At 33.6% G+C, this 17,180-nt stretch overlaps 2 protein-coding genes across 2 annotated transcripts in view; both read right to left on the reverse strand.

Moving 5' to 3' along the window:
- The window catches only part of LOC132755841 (multidrug resistance-associated protein 1-like), a 39,106-nt gene extending 22,659 nt beyond the window's left edge, over window positions 1–16,447 (reverse strand). The window contains 8 exon segments of the mRNA XM_060746771.1: window positions 493–577; window positions 8,487–8,633; window positions 10,424–10,561; window positions 11,734–11,885; window positions 13,187–13,355; window positions 14,000–14,186; window positions 15,453–15,571; window positions 16,328–16,447. Of these exon segments, the coding sequence (XP_060602754.1) occupies window positions 493–577; window positions 8,487–8,633; window positions 10,424–10,561; window positions 11,734–11,885; window positions 13,187–13,355; window positions 14,000–14,186; window positions 15,453–15,541 (967 nt within the window). The 5' untranslated portion in view covers window positions 15,542–15,571; window positions 16,328–16,447.
- On the reverse strand, window positions 4,858–7,691 carry LOC132755821 (protoporphyrinogen oxidase-like). The gene is made up of 3 exons (XM_060746736.1): window positions 7,533–7,691; window positions 5,823–6,841; window positions 4,858–5,348 (listed from the first exon to the last, which is right to left on the reverse strand). Exons 1-3 carry the CDS (start codon window positions 7,614–7,616, stop codon window positions 5,006–5,008), a joined length of 1,446 nt encoding a protein of 481 aa, XP_060602719.1. The 5' UTR covers window positions 7,617–7,691; the 3' UTR covers window positions 4,858–5,005.
- Window positions 16,448–17,180: the final 733 nt, after the last annotated feature.

Below are 17,180 nucleotides of genomic sequence, written 5' to 3' on the forward strand. Positions count from 1 at the left end.
TACCACCTCGTAAACATTTTTTTATATATTTATAAATGAAATATTGAGAAGTATTGATGAAATAAAATGAATAATTTCATTTTTCTGTATTTTCACTTAAACCATTTATTTTTCACTGTATTGCAACATATTTTTCGTACTGTCACTAGCTGGTATCTTGAAGGACTACTTTCTTCTTAATTCAGCAAATACACAAAATTAAAGGAGAAGTCTTAATTAAGAATTGTAAGGTCAAAAATAAATAAACAGAAAATTCAAGTTTTGTTCTGTAAATATAGGATTTATTTTCATCTTGTGATGATGAAAATTATCATATTTCACTTGTGGCTATCGCCACTCGTGAAATATTTATTTTCATACCACTCGATGAAAATAAATCATGTTTTTATAGAAAAAAAAACTACTCTCCTGCGCATCGGTCGAATGCACTTTCTAACAACGCGAATAGCGTAATCTATGTAATATACTAACTTATTGTAAAATTCTTACTACCTGCAGGTTTAACGACATCAAATTCAGTATCATCCAGGTCGGAAGAACATAGAAACTCTTCAATTCTTGTTAATGAAACGTACGCCTGAAATGAAACATTACTATAGGATACTGTACACTAAGTCAAAATATCATTACATAGAAATCACTTAATAATGTTTAACGTTATTTATTGAACCACTCGTCGTTTTTTAGTGATTTTTTCTTTTCTTTCTTTCTTACTTTCTTTCTTTTACTCTTTGTTTTTTTTTGCGGGTATATTCTTTCTTTCTTTCTTTCTTTCTTTTACTCTTTGTTTTTTTTGGCGGGTATATGGAACGCTTTTTAAGCACTCGTCGTTTTTTTTCTTAAATGCTCTTTTCTTTCTTTCTTTCTATTTTTTATTTGGTGGGTATGTGTCTGACTAAAACACTAGAATATTTGTAGTCAGCAACTATTTTGGTCACTAGGTTAATTCGTCCACTTATAATTTATACCATATTGTAGTTGTCGACCTAATTTTACCCCCAGACTCGAACGCTCACAAAAATATGATGGATGTCTCATTCTAGTATTGTTTTTTATTGCAAATGTAATAAAATCGTAATAAGTGTGATATAATTATCTATGGATATAATGCCTATTTTAGCAGTCGATGCTAATAGAAGCACGCGCATACATCGTGCGGTATGTTATAGGTGATTTATAGAACTATAATTCAATATTGTGACAAGTTTACTATATGTCTACGATAAAAAGCAGAGTTACTTTTGCACTTTTGTACTTGTCTGAATTCGACTGTACCTGTGAATTATTTCAACACAGCGTAGACTGCTGCCATTATCCATATAAAAGTGTACTAACGCACAGAAGTTTTGTGCACCGTCAAGTTAGATCAATAGGTAGAGCGTTGGACAGTGAATCGGGAAACCGGGGTTCGTTTCTGGGCGGTGTGGCCACTTTCGTTTGGGGCCCGTTTTTTAAATCCTTTTTCGAATTTCCCAGTACCTTACCCCGGGCCCTGTACAAAAATTACAGTTCATTGCAAAAAGTAAAGAAACTAGTACGGGAAAACGCTTGACATGCCTGCCCATGCACAATGCGGTAGCTGGACTGTGCTCTGATAAATTCTTTTATTTATTTATTAATACGATATTTGGTGCAATAGTTGGGTTGTTTACCGCGCTATCCATACTTGCAATCTAGCTTCACATTGTCCTAAAGTGGTTAATAATAAGTTGCCCTAAACTCGTCACCCTTTGGTATTAACAATGTTTTCAAATGTTTTTTCTTCCATTGATATACAACGTAAATTATAATTTCCTTTTATGCAAATAACGCTATTATCTATGAACTGGCATGTTCCAATGTGAACATTTGATACTTTTCGGATATTCAGGGGTGTAGATAAATGGAAAGTTATTTCCTTTTATTAACGTCCCCATCCGGTCAACTCTCACTCACTCAACCCCCTCCCCCCCCCATCCGCAAAAAATAAATAAATAAAATAATATATAAACCCCTCCCAGATCTAAAATACACATAAAACATGGGCTTGTAAACATGGGCTTGTATAGAAAATAATTTTTGTACTCAATATTTAACCCACACCTAATCATCGGCAATTCCAAGTCATGGTAACTTATTTTCATTTCAAGATCTACAGATTTCGATTGCATAAAACGTAATGTTGTTGAAAAAATGTTCGCCTGAACAGTATCTTCTATATGGGCTATCAGTCATCCAGCATTCATAAAAAGGTAGGTCTAATTACATGTATGTATTCACATCATAATGAACCTTTCAAGCATATGACTTAGAAATGATGCAAAATTACCACAACACTATACATTTTTTTAAATTATTTCTTGGTACTTCTTGAGTTAATGGTAAAATCTAACTATGTTTTTCTCCATCTGTGTAATCATATCAGCCACATACACAAACAGAAATGACGTGCATTATCTCAATTATTCCTCTATCCACATACAAAGCACTCGACGGTTCCCTTCACACTTCCAAGAGAGATAACTCTTACATACACTAAATCTTAAATCTGTATTATTTGTTTCCCCTGCTTAATACCAACATAGATAATAACGATAGAAAGAAACATCAATAGATGATAAAATCAGATATCAATAGCAGATATCATCAACTGTACATGACATTAGATATCAATCGGAAATAGTAATACAAATTAGATATCAAAAGAAGATAACATAGTTCTCCATGACAAAGAACATGGGATAGTAAGGGCAGGGTCTTTCAAATTGGACATCCCATGACAAGGACATAACAAAAGCTATAAATATAAAGTAACTTGGGATATAACTATGAAGATAAATGGGGTATCAAATGCAGATAACTTAAAGAGATAACTTGAGATATCAGTAAAAGATAATTTGGGATATCAACAGACAACTTAAAACAGCAAAAGGATACCTATAGGAAATAACATGGGATATCTACAGAAGTAAACTTAGGATATCTATAGATGATACCATGGGATATCTATAGATGATAACATGGAATAATATATAGGAGATAACATGGGGTATCTATATGAGATAACATGGGATATTTATAGGAGATAACATGGGTTATCTGTACGAGATAACATGGAATATCTATAGATGATAACATGGGATATCTATAGATGATAACATGGGATATCTATAGATGATAACATGAGATATCTATAGATGATAACATAGGATACCTATAGGAGATAACTTAGGATATCTATAGATGATAACATGGGATATCTATAAGAGATAACTTGGGATATCTATAGAAGATAACTTGGGATATCTATAGATGATAACTTGGGATATCTATAGATGATAACATGGGATATCTATAGATGATAACATGGGATATCTATAGATGATAACATGGGATATCTATAGATGATAACATGGGATATCTATAGATGATAACATGGGATATCTATAGATGATAACTTGGAATATCTATAGATGATAACATGGGATATCTATAGATGATAGCATGGGATATCAATAGAAAACTTGGAACATCAAAATTACATAATTTAGGATATCAATAGAAAAAAACAGAAGATATCAATAGGAGATAACATGAGATATCAATAGAAAAGAAGAGGTGTCTGTAAGACAGCATGCTCGACAAATCTCAAAGCTTATCAGTAAAAAAAGGGACATAACTCTATAAAAAATTAACTCAGAGTTATTGAACGAATGCCAATTTCTAAGATAATCACCCAGAATACATGTATGTGTGTGAAGTTAAAACCTATTTCCTTCAGTAGATTTGGAGATACCAAATTGCATGCAAAAAAATAACCAAAATGGAATCGTAAATACATGAAAATAGTCAATTATCAATGGAAGTTAGCTTAAAGGTTATAAAAAACAAAACAAGAAATTATTTGACATTTACAACCTTTCTATATTGTGATATATATACAATAAATAATTCCAGATTAAAAATAAACCAGATACAATGCTAACAGTAACATATAGAACTTTTCAAAATCTCTGTAAAATTTTGTTCTATATAGGCAGCACCAGTTATGTCTGAATGAGTGATACATGTATATAGTCAGTGATATAGAATATATTTCACTGGTAAAACCAAGTACATGTATTTCAGATTGTATTAGATTCTATTTTTATTTTTTTTACTACATAAATTATACAGCTTTCAGTATGCTGAAAACTCCTGTTACTTTTATTTCAGAATGAGGGATTTACAGTAAGTGGTTTTGAATATTTTTCACCTGAAAAACCCAGTGAGTTCTTAAAGGAACTCCACTGAGTACCAAAATATTTAGAAAATAAAATTTGAATTTCTTACATAGATCAGCTTGGGCACTTAAATCAGACAGGTAGGCAAAAGATAATGAAGAAATATCCATAAAATCATAATTTTGTGCAATTCTAAGCCTAATTTTAGTGAAAAGTTTAAAACGCTTTTCAAATTGGGCCATTTTTCACAATATGAATAATTATTTTTGAAATATGGAGTGAGCAACTGATCTAAAATTTTGCACACAAGTTATTTGTGTAGACCTACATCAAATGGAACATTATATTCTCGAAAAACTTATTTCCAGTTCCGTTATGTCAAAAAGAGCTCAGTGGAATCCCTTTAATATATGAGAATGAAAAATATGACCTTTTAATTTTTGCCAGTTTTGGGCTTTCCTCAGGAATTCTGTTTTTCCCTATTCTACTGAAGAATGGAAGCTCCTATTACTTGAATTATTAGCATGAATGATATACTACAGGGCTTTTTTCTCAGGTTAAGTAAGCAGTCCTGCTTTTAATTTTTGGGGAAAATTACTCTATTTGCAAAAGAGGAAGAAAAAGCTTGATGTAAATTCTGTTTTTGGGGAGAACTGCATGATTTTAAAGATTTTTTCATTGGACAAGCAGCCCTATAATGGCCCTTGCTATAGAAAGGAAAAAATAGCCCTGTACTAACAGTGATTTATATAGAATATATTTCACTGCATTTCATAAACTATTACATCACATTGTCATACGACTTACTGAAGGCTGGTAGCCCCAGTTACTCTCTCAATCTCTAACCTTGCATTATCTATACAGTCATTAACACTAGGTCCTTTGTACGATGAACCGACTAAACTCAAGGGTAATTTCTCCTCTCGGATCCCTGAAAAAAGACTGTCTAAAAGTTTATCGTGTCCGAGAATATACTGTGGGATACACTCTCGCTGAATCTCTGTATGAATCCTGGCCGGCTCTTGATCTATTTTTAGCTGTGCTTGGATAGACTTTACAGCAAACCGACCTAAGTCTTCAGGTGTCATCGAAGGAACTTGTTTTTTCAGATCGTCCATCCAGCTCCCTCCCATCATTACAGTGAACCTGTGATATAGTAATATAGAATCATTTATTTTAATGCTTATCAGTGAGATATTAAAAAATTCCAGTGAGATATAAGTCATACATGTATTACACTGTTTGAAAACTGAGAGAGATATGAAATTTAATAACCTTATATAACTTGTGCAGCCATGCAATGGTTTTAATAGTAATCAACAATACCTACAAGCACATAATCATAAATACATGATTATACTTCACTGAGGATAATATAAAATAATTTTATAAGTTTACAGCAGGAAGGTATATAGACTATATCAAGCTTACAGCTAGCCAATGAAATTGGCTGTTACAAATTAACATGTTGTATTAATTGCAGTCAGTCCCATCATGGCCAAAAAAAAGTTAAAACTTCCATGGCGTCCCTTTAATGTCCCAAAAAATGATATTGGACAGTTCTGAACAAGTCCATATAACTCTGCAGCTTAGAGTGGGTAATAATTTTAGTATTCTCACCTAGTAGATGGCTTATCAGGTCTATCATGCTGTGGGAAGGTACACGAATCATATATAACGCCAAGAACGCAACTATTCTCAAATGACGGAGTCAGATGTCCGAATCCTGGTGCAGGTAATTGTATATTCCCATCAAATTCCATGCATGTTACCACTGCATCAACTGCAGGTATTCTTGACAAATTGTTCGACAACGCAGAGTGGTCTTTGCTTAAACATTTTGCCAAGTCGTTAGCATAAATACTTGATATCACATGATCAGCTTGAATAACATCACCATTAACAGTTAGCGTTGCTTTACCATTTACAAAGCTCAGATCTGAACAACGGGAATTCATAGCAATTTCAACAGCTGGATTTTGAGAAACAGCATCCCTCAGTCCATCAGACAGCTGTTGTAGCCCCTGTTTAAAAGAGTAACTTGCCCATTTTTCATTAGTTTTTTTCAAAACCAGATCGCTTAATCTAGCAGGTGGATCTTTCTTTTTACTTATCTTCGCAACCAAACCTTTTAACACAGATCCATGTTTCTCTTCCGCCGAGTGGAGTAATCTAAAGCAGGACTTTATACTGAGTTTTCGACAGTCTCCGGCATATATTCCTCTGCACATCGGATCTATAAAATACTTGGCTAGATCCTCATCAAATCTTCTGCTTATAAAATCATATATACTTTCGTCTTCTTTAGAGTCTTTAGAAGTGACAAAGTCATGATACACGTACTTAAACAGCGGCTTCGAGAATGGCGGTATTGTTTTAAATATAGACATCAAACTGTTAGGCATTTTATTAAGTCTGTCATTTGCATAGATAAATCTGTTCCGTGCAGCTGGCTGAGAATTGAGAACAGGTACGACATCATTGGACAGGCCCAATTCCTCCGCAAGATAAAGTGTGTTAAACCCTGATGGACCAACGGGACGTATACTACGAGGTCCCATCTCCATTTTTGCTCCGTCCTCTGTGTTTACAGTCTTCATCCATCCTCCAACTCTGTTAGATGACTCTAGAACTATTATCTGAAATATAACACATACATTTCATTGCATTTTTACTCATCAGGGGCCCATAGGCATACTTAACTTAATCTACAGAAAAAATTCCCATGAATTTCAGGAAAGGACCCATTCCCATAAACAAGCCCCTGCCCCCCCCCCCTCCTAATACTTAAAATGACATTGTGGACAAAAGAAACCCCCCCCCCCCCCTATGAAATTTACACATGGGACAAAAAGCCACATGACAATGAATTTTAATTTCACCTATATATGCTTGAAGGTCAAAAATGTTCTGAATAAACATATAATAATCATATAATGTAACTGCTCTGAATATAAATGAATGACAAATCTTATATGAGCTGGTATTTTCATGGTAAAAATAATTATATACATATCATTTAACTACCTGTAGAAACATAAATTTTTAGTGTCAATTTTATCTGTTAATGACTAGATTTTATTACATTTTAATTTTTTTCACAGAGGGCAAATCACCATGAGTGGTATACATAATGGAATAAATAGTTAAATCCTGCTTCAATGTTTGTGCCAGTTTGCAGTGATGTGTCAAACTTTGTTACAAGTACCAAACACCACAAGTTTCTTTGCGTAATTCATACCCATGCAAATTGCAGACAATGTCAATATCCGAAATAGTCACTATCCGAAAATGTGTAAGTAATGTAAACATGTGTAAACTATGCCATACCTTTGCGAAACTCGAAGTTTTTTGCAAATAAAATGCAGACGACAATCCACTTATACCGCCTCCAATAATAACAGCTGTTGACATTCTTGCAGAGTTAGGAAAATGAACAAAACGTTGAAAACTTCGTGTCGATGTGCCGGCGGAGATGAATAAATCCCGTATTTGACGGACAGATACAGTATTAAACGCTTCGTACCGTTCCGTATACCGTGTTTTTCAATCTGATCCTGGCTGTGTGCTTCAAATGTACGGAAAACCCCGATGTTTTACGATTTAGGTTATTTTTATTTGACAGAAGCAGTGTTGAATATTAAGTATACAGTAGACAGCTATCTCATATGAAAAATGTTGGAAAATTATAAGATGATTTCTAGTTCTAGTTGCATGAAAAGATTTTGTTTCCTAGACTAAATTATGTAAAATGAAGTTTGGTGTAGGGGTCTGTATCTGTTCAGGTACGTAGAAAGAACACTTCTGGTATATTTCTACGGGGAAGAGGCTCAGAAATTGATCTGGAAGGGACAGTTTAAATAAAATAAAAGCCATCGACTGTCTGTGCGCACACAACACTATCATGCAAATGGTTCCATGCAACACACGAGCGTTTCCACAAAGAATGAGTTAGCTTTTAAACTGATTTTTTGTGGGCATTAGGTATCACGTAAGAACCAGAGTTATTACAACAAGGGTCATGCCACACAAACACAGTAGTGCTTATTTTTTTTTTTTGGGGGGGGGGGGGGACTTTTGTGCTTGTTTGGTGGAGCATGACCCCAGGTGCCCATATGTGTTCCTATGTGCATCCTGGGATATACGATATCGTATGTCCCAGGTGCATCTTAAGGTTATATTATCATAATATCCGAAATAAGTTCATATACTTATACATTGTAACTTAATTTATGTTTCAATTCTATTTCGTTGTTAATACTGATAAATACATTATTCACTTACCTGGACCAGGGTGTTCAAAAGTGTCGGTAGTATAGTTAGTGGACCTTTGATGATGACAATCACGGACATTGACACAAAAACGACACTTGAGCTGACGTAACTGTCCGGTGACGTCAGTACATAGATCAACAACAAGACTAGATGGATCTGCACAAAAATTTAAGCATAGGAATATAAACAATTATAAATGTCGGTTTTGTTTTTATCTAGTCACAAAAAAGGCACCAGTTACCTCCCTTGGCGTCTCGTAATTCTCGTTCCTATCATTTAAAGGCATTTGAGGGTCTATATATTCTGCAGTTTCATACACATTAATATGGAAGAACTATAGGTACATGTATGTACAGTCCAACTTATACAAAAATAGACAGGCTAACAGAAAAGAGCTTATAAATAACGAATTACAGTCAAATCGGCCCTAAGTCGGATCGATTTGACTTATTTCGAAGCCGATTTGACTAATGTTGGTACGATTAGACTTTGGATCGATTCAACTTCAATGTTGAGATCTATCTGATTAGTTTGCCTTGCAACCATTGCAGTGTGCTTTTAAAATTAAGCCCGTGTTTAGATGGAGATTTATGAATTCAACAAGGTCCAGTTTTTTGTATGTGATGAACAGTTGCGATATCATGTGCTTGTCATTTCATGCGATTTTATCTTTCTTTGCTAGAGAGAACAACCTTGTTCATAACTTTTGTACAAATGCTTATATTTACAAACAGTACTGTATATAACAAGACAAGCAACTACATACATATGTACAAGATGAGCATTCTTATATCGGCGTCAAATTGACACCCGATTAAACGATAAACATAATGTGTAATTCATATATTTATGCCGTTATTATCTTTTTTTAATATACCGATGAATTCACATAAAACAAGTAAATACTTTTTAAATAGAAATGGATTGTTAACACCAAACGTCACTCGGCTCATATTTTACTACGGAAAAAAAGCGCCCTTTTTACAAGGATCAGCAAGACAAAATGGCGGCGTGTGCGCCTGATTGAACGAAGAGATAATTTAGCAGCTGGGCGGCACTAAGCTTCGGTTGTATGTCCCTTTCGATAATAATAATATGAAATTAGGCAAAGCCTATGAACGGGGAAGTCGTTAAAATATTCCTTTCATTCCTTCCGTTTTAAAGGTGTCATTCGGTATTACATGCACTGCTTCCGTTTTCACTCGGAACACTCGACGATTATTATTTATCCGAAAAGTTGAGATTTGGTACGTTATCGGAATACCCCGCCTATTATCATTGAGTTACATTGTAAATGGCGGTGCCCGACTAGAACTGACACTGAAAATTTCGTTGATAGGTATAGAATTCTATATATTTTTTAATTGTTTTTTATTTGATTTTCTTTTAAATATACACGTGTAGTCTATAGCCGGGCAAGCCAAAGCCCGGACCCGCTTCGCGGGCCCGGTCTTTGACTTCCCCGTTATATGAAATTAGGCAAAGCCTATGGACGGGGAAGTCGTTAAAAATTCCTTTCATTCTTTCCGTTTTAAAGGTGTCATTCGGTATTACATGTACCGCTTCCGTTTTCATTCGGAACACTCGGCGATTATCTTTATCCGAAAAGTGGAGATTTGTTCCGTTATCGGAATACCCCGCCATTTATCATTGAGCTACATTGTAAATGGCGGCGCCCGACTAGAACTGACACTGAAAATTTCTTTGATAGGTATAGAATTTTATATATTTTTTAATTGTTTTTTATGTGATTTTCTTTTAAATATACACGTGTAGTCTATAGGCGGGCAAGCCAAAGCCCGGACCCACTTCGCGGGCCCGGCCTTTGACTTCCCCGTATTATATATTATGTCCAAGCTATAATCTTAAAAAGGAATTATAGACAGCCATTTTGAATGGGAACCAAAACAGGACAAGGAACCAGGTTAATAATTTAAAATACTTACCATATAAGGGCTGTGATTGGCTAAGGAAGTGCTGATTGCCATAAGTGTTGCGTTCTGTTTGAGAAATGCCACCTCCTTATCGCGGATATCTTGGATCTTGTTCATGAAAGTATATTCCCATGCGTACATTTTCAATACCTGAAAATATTTTTTTTAATCATGGGTTCATTTTGAGAGCGTACATGTATGTCTTTCTACTATTTTGTCTCGATTCTTTAAACGAACAATTTAATTCCGTCTGCTATAAAATATCTTTTTGTTATTCACGTGGTGTACAATATATGCTTTGTACTCTTTCCATAGAAGTCAATATTGTACGCAAAAGTAATTAACCATAATATTATTTCACACTTTATAAAATTTAACCAATGAACTTTTAGCGTTTGCACCATGTGATCTCCTAATAAGAAATATGTTAGATTCAATCTTTAAATCATTTAAATCTCACTTTTTGTTTTCCGAGTCAAAAAAAGAAGAAGAAAAAGAAACAAAGAAACATAGATAAATAATAAAATAAAATAAAATAAAATAAAATAAAATAAAATAAAATAAAATAAAATAAAATAAAATAAAATAAAATAAAATAAAATAAAATAAAATAAAATAAAATAAAATAAAATAAAATAAAATAAAATAAAATAAAATAAAATAAAATAAAATAAAATAAAATAAAATAAAATAAAATAAAATAAAATAAAATAAAATAAAATAAAATAAAATAAAATAAAATAAAATAAAATAAAATAAAATAAAATAAAATAAAATAAAATAAAATAAAATAAAATAAAATAAAATAAAATAAAATAAAATAAAATAAAATAAAATAAAATAAAATAAAATAAACAAATCATATTTAATCCATTTTTCTTCATCTAGCCTCGTTTTTTTTGTTTCCAGAGTTCAAATCAATATTGTACTCACAGTAGCAAAGTTCTTTTTATATGTCAAATCATTGGTGGTGTTATATTATTATAAGGAGATTATAAAACAGGACTGAGTATTTACTAATTTATTGAACTCATTCACTTCTTTAAAATCGTCCAAAATAGGTTTAAATCCGTGTACTCGTTTATAAGAATTCAGTATTGTTATCAACAATGTACATTATGTATATATTATAATAACCTCATAACAGTCATTTCCTTAATTAAAGTATTTCTTATAAAATATGCAATATTAAAAAAAATATATTTTGTAGCACTCAATATCAAAGGGCTGTCATTAAAAAGCGTGTTTTTAGATATTATAAAATTTACGGAAACAATAAATGTTAATGCTTCGTTTTGAAATAGATTTATTGCATACGGTACCTTTATTCCAGATAGAATCTCATTCATAAGTCTCACACGGAGTCCTTTAATGTTTAACAGTTGTGTCTGAATGAGCTTTTGCTTACGAACGATATACACGTTCAACGGTACAATCAAAATGAGAAGTGTCATGCCGCCAAGAGTTGCCGCCCCTGAAAATTTGAATGCCATTACTAAGGTTTGGATGAGTTAAAACATATTTATTTGAGCACGATGGCGAAACAAGTTTTTGCAACTTATACAAATCACTTTTGTGTCCGCTTCCTGGAATTAACCAGTACTCCTGGTTTCATATGAAAAAACATGATCGAAACACGATTAGGGCTGGAATCCATGATCCTTGGGTTGAGAGGCAGACACCTTAACCACTAAGCCACAGCTCCCATTATGCCATTATTGAAACAACTGTATGGTTTCCATTTTGTACATATATATATACACACTGTATATGATTATTTGAGTTTTAATAAATTGCATTACTATAGTTGTGATCTATGACCTCTTTGATAGTGACCTACATCTGAATTCAAGGTAGCAAAAAAGAAAAGGGACATATGTCACTACTCCTTTTTTGAAATAAATATCGAAACAGGCAGAGTAATAATTAAGTTTAAAATTGTACTGATATCAATATGGAATCGAATATTACATATCGATGATATATCGATATTGCGGTATTCTAGAACAGCCATATTTATCGCCAACGATCTTGTAATGCAGATTTTAGGCTGAATGTTGAATATCGTTGATACATCGATACCGCTATATTTTCTGCCAACGGTATTATCCAACAGTTACGGCTACGGCAAAAATGGTTGATAGATATCGAATCGAATGTGGAATACTGATGATATATCGATATCGCGATTTTCAATGACAGCCATTTTTACCGCCAACGGTAATGTACACGAAATATGAGGATACAGCTAAATTCTTAATCGATATCGAATAGAATGTTGAATATCGATAACATATTGATATCACGATAGTCAATCAATGACAGCCATATTTATCGCCAACGGTATTGTAGTAGAGATTTGAGGCTGAATGTTGAATATCGATGATGCATCGATTCCGTGATATACATTCAATGACAGCTATACTTACCGCCAACGGTATTGTATAGGAGATGTGCCCAACGGTTAAATTGTGAATCGATATCGAATCTCGATATCGATATTTTGGATCAAATGAATTTTAATGATATATCAATATTGCGGTATTCAATGACAGTCATATTTATCGCCTGCGGTATTGTATAAGAGAGTTGAGGCTGAATGTTGAATTTCGATGATACATCGTGTATATTCAATGACAGCTATACTCACCGCCTGCGGTATTGTATATGTATAGGAGGTATGAGGCTAGGGCTAAATTGTAAATCGATATCGAATCGAATATTGAATATCGATGATATATCGATATCGCGATTTTCAATGACAGTTATACTTACCGCCAACGGTATTGTATAGGAGATATGAGGCTACGGCTAGAAAGATGATGGCGTCGGGAAGATAATAGGAGTAAAACACAGAATCTTGTATCCTCTGACAATCTACAGACATGTGATTTACTACGTCACCAACCGATATTCTCGTCTCGGCTTTTGAAACGGTTAAAGCCTGAAAAAACATATACAGGTTTATTATTTTAAAAAAAGTGCATGTACCTTTATAAGAATAACGTTAATAAATTTTCCTCTATTATATAAAATATTAATATCGCATAGTTTAGAATCGCATATATAAAATACTTTCTCTTGCAATGAAATAATCAATATCGCATAGATTCTATATAAGAATAGCAACAACTTTAAACAAAAATTATAGCGTTAAAGAAATGCATCGACTTTATGTTGAAACAATTAAAGCCGCACATATAAGTATATTCATTTTATTTTGTTTTGAAAAATCAGGAAAAGAAAACAATTTTCCGACTGTAATGAAATTATTAAAATAGGATAGTCGCATCTTTCTAATTGAAGAAATTCATGGAATTTAAATAATTCGATAATAAAATGAGCCGCGTCACGACTAAACCAACATAATGGGTTTGCGACCAGCATGGATCCAGACCAGCCTGCGCATCCGCATAGTCTGATCAGGATCCATGCTGTTCGCTTTTAAACCCTATAGCAAGTAGAGAAACTGATAGCGAACAGTATGGATCCTGATCAAACTGCGCGGATGCGCAGGCAGGTCTGGATCCATGCTGGTCGCAAACCCATTATGTTGGTTTTGTCGTGACGCGGCTCAAATAGATTTACCTTCTGATATATGAGATACATTAAAGAATGTTTTATTTTAAGTCCCGCGGTGGCTGTATGATGACATTGCACGTTGTAGAATATAGAAGAACCTTCCATTGAAACCACGCAGACGAGACCGTAGAATATTCCAACCCATAGCGGTGCCCCGGAGGTAGATTTGTTGTCTATGAAATCAATGAGGTAGCTGAAGGGGGAAAATCGTATGCAAATTAGCAATCGTAATTTACCGATTACAAACTCGTTAAATTTCGACAGTTGTCGACAGTTGTCGCCACTTTCCGTATCTCATACAAAACAATAAGCGTCCATATCACACAGAGAAGTAATACAAATCATGGCAACCAAAAGCCTTCTTATAAAGCATTTAATAGGGCAACTTCTGAAATGGCATTGTAACTTGTCAATTAAGCAAAAAAAAAGCAAGAGCTGGCTCATCTATATATATATATTTTTTAAAAACTATATTTAGGTACCCCAAAAATAAAACATTTCTGATAAATAAGAATTAAAGCATTTCTTTAACTCGGCTAATAGACGATCTTTGATTGAGTCCTTGATATGACACTGTCATTACCACGCTTTTAATCAAAGGGCTGCAGCTCTGTGGTATTTTCTGATCTTTGCAAGACTATCTGTAATTATTTTCCTGTATAAGTTTATTTTTATATACTATATTTTCATCTTACACAGCGACAGCGTTAAGATTTTTTTCTATAACAGTTTCAGATTGATACATATGGAATTTTGCAAGACTACGGTTAAGTTAATACGTATGTACCTTGAATAAAAACGAATACATTATGTAATTCTAAATTGAGAATTTCCATTTCGTGTTTGTAATCCTTATTAATTTCGAGGTATTTTTTCCACGATAAACCTGTTGTTTAACACTGATGAAAATAATTTAGCGAAAATCTTCTCGCCAAAACAGTCCGACATGTATATATTCCACTACTCGACAGTCAGATTTATTTGTGTACTACTCTCTGGATCGACATAGCTAAAATTAGCATTTTCATTGATTAAAATGATATTCATCCGAGTGCATTCATGATAATCCGAAGCTTTACGTTTACGGAATAGCCGAACATTTTTCATGGGTAAAAAAAAGATATTACATCCGCGAAAATTTGTGATTGTAACATCATATTTCTATGACTAATCTAAACTTTTTAATGCACTGTAATTCGTTAGATGCCTACATTAAAAATTATTCTTTCTTTTTAAATTGCTGGTTTTTAAGCAGTTTTGAGTGAGAACTACTTGCGTTGTTAGTCTGTAAGGAAATTTTTGTGTTAGAACCGTGGATGTTAGCTATGTATTTACTGATCTTGCGATCAGAAAATACAAAAACCCGAGGTTGCGTTATGGTCGACTTCGTGCGTGATTTAGTGGAATGACAATGCCTCTACTACGTTTTAATTATGCAAATATACAAAAGTACTGGTACCTTAGTAATGCAGGCAGGATACAATATGCTACAAGAGAGAACCAGCTGTAGAACAGGAACTCTAGGATGTCAAACCAGTTCTCCCTCATAACCACCTTCAACAAACTCGCGCGACATCTCTGTTGAAGAGAAGAACATAAGCAAAGTGCACTTTATGGTACTTCCAATAGAATGTCGCTTTGGAATAGTCGATATGATAAGAGGGTTTGATAAAACTATATTTATGGGAATTTTTATCACATTCACAAAATAACTACAATAGAATTGTATTTAATTTGTAATAATTGGTTTCAAACATAATCCAGATATGAATTGTAAAATATGAGTAGACGGGATTTACATTTCGTAGTGTTTTATAAAATGATTCGTCTTCCTAGCCTCATTGGTAAAATGCAAGGCTTCCAAATTCATGGTTATTTGCTCGATCTAGCTAAGGATTTTTTTGTTTTATTTTCAATATACATGTAGATCAAAACATGGTATTAACTTGAATATGGATAACATGTATCATTAAAGCAGCGTGTCTCCAGATTCATGCTAATTTTCATGAAAATTTTAAAATTGTATTTAAAAGTAAATATTATGAAGTGTTCAAAGAAAATAATTTACATATTGCAAACAGCACTTGCAATCCACGTATATTACCAAAAAGAGGTCAAAATAAGCAAAGATAACCCTAACTGCGTTTACTTAGTAACATAGCATAAATATGGTGATATTTATTTCAAGATTTCTTAAATCGCATATAATATGTAAATTATCACTTATAACATGAATCTTTTTTTACTTTTCTGAAAATCTTAGTATATTAAATCTTCTTGAAATAGTTTGGCTCATGTGGAGGCATGCAGCTTTAACTAATTTACTTCATATACCTGGTTTGTTTGATTGATCTTCTGTTTTTCTTTCTGTGACAGTAATGGCGTATTTTCAGTAGACGACCCGGGGGTATCCCTGTCCCCATCGACAACTACTATCAGATTATCCAGTTTACTGGAGCTGAAAATGTTACAAAATACATGTGTATTAAAAGGTCATGAAGCCTAAAAATAGAATATTTTCTTTAAAGTGTATAGGTCTACGATTGAAAGTCTGTAATACGAGAATACAATGAATAATTTCGTTGATAATTTCAAGTATTAGATATAACAACAAACCACGAAAGAAATATGAGCCGCGTCACGATAAAACCAACGTAGTGCGTTTACGACCAGCATGGATCCTGACCAGCCTGCGCATCCGCGAAGTCTGATCAGGATCCATGCTGTTCGCTTACCAACTCTATTACAAGTAGAGAAACTGAAAGCGAACAGCATGGATCCTGATCTGCGCCGGCTGGTCTGGATCCATGCTGGTCGCAAACCCATTATGTTGGTTTTGTCGTGACACGGCTCATATAAATGTAAATTGTTGGTTAGTGTAAGATACATGAGCTGATGCTACATAAATTGAAAACCACGGTACACATTCTGTACAGTAAATTGTAACATTTACACAATGCGACAAATACATGTAATAAACATGTATATATTTTTATTTGTTTGGGTCGTCAGACCAAACATTTAATGGTAGCGAAATTTCAGACCCTGATGTTCTTATTTGCAAATGCCAAAAGTAGTCCAAACTCCTCGAAGCGGTTACTTCCCTTCATATGTACATTAACGCCGAAAAATTAAGGGGAGATCACTGCGTCAAATGACAGGCGCATTAATTTTCGTAACGAAAAAA

This window comes from Ruditapes philippinarum, unplaced genomic scaffold (genome assembly GCF_026571515.1).
Source record: "Ruditapes philippinarum isolate M1 unplaced genomic scaffold, ASM2657151v2 ctg608_1_1_1_1, whole genome shotgun sequence".
NCBI lineage: Eukaryota > Metazoa > Mollusca > Bivalvia > Venerida > Veneridae > Ruditapes > Ruditapes philippinarum.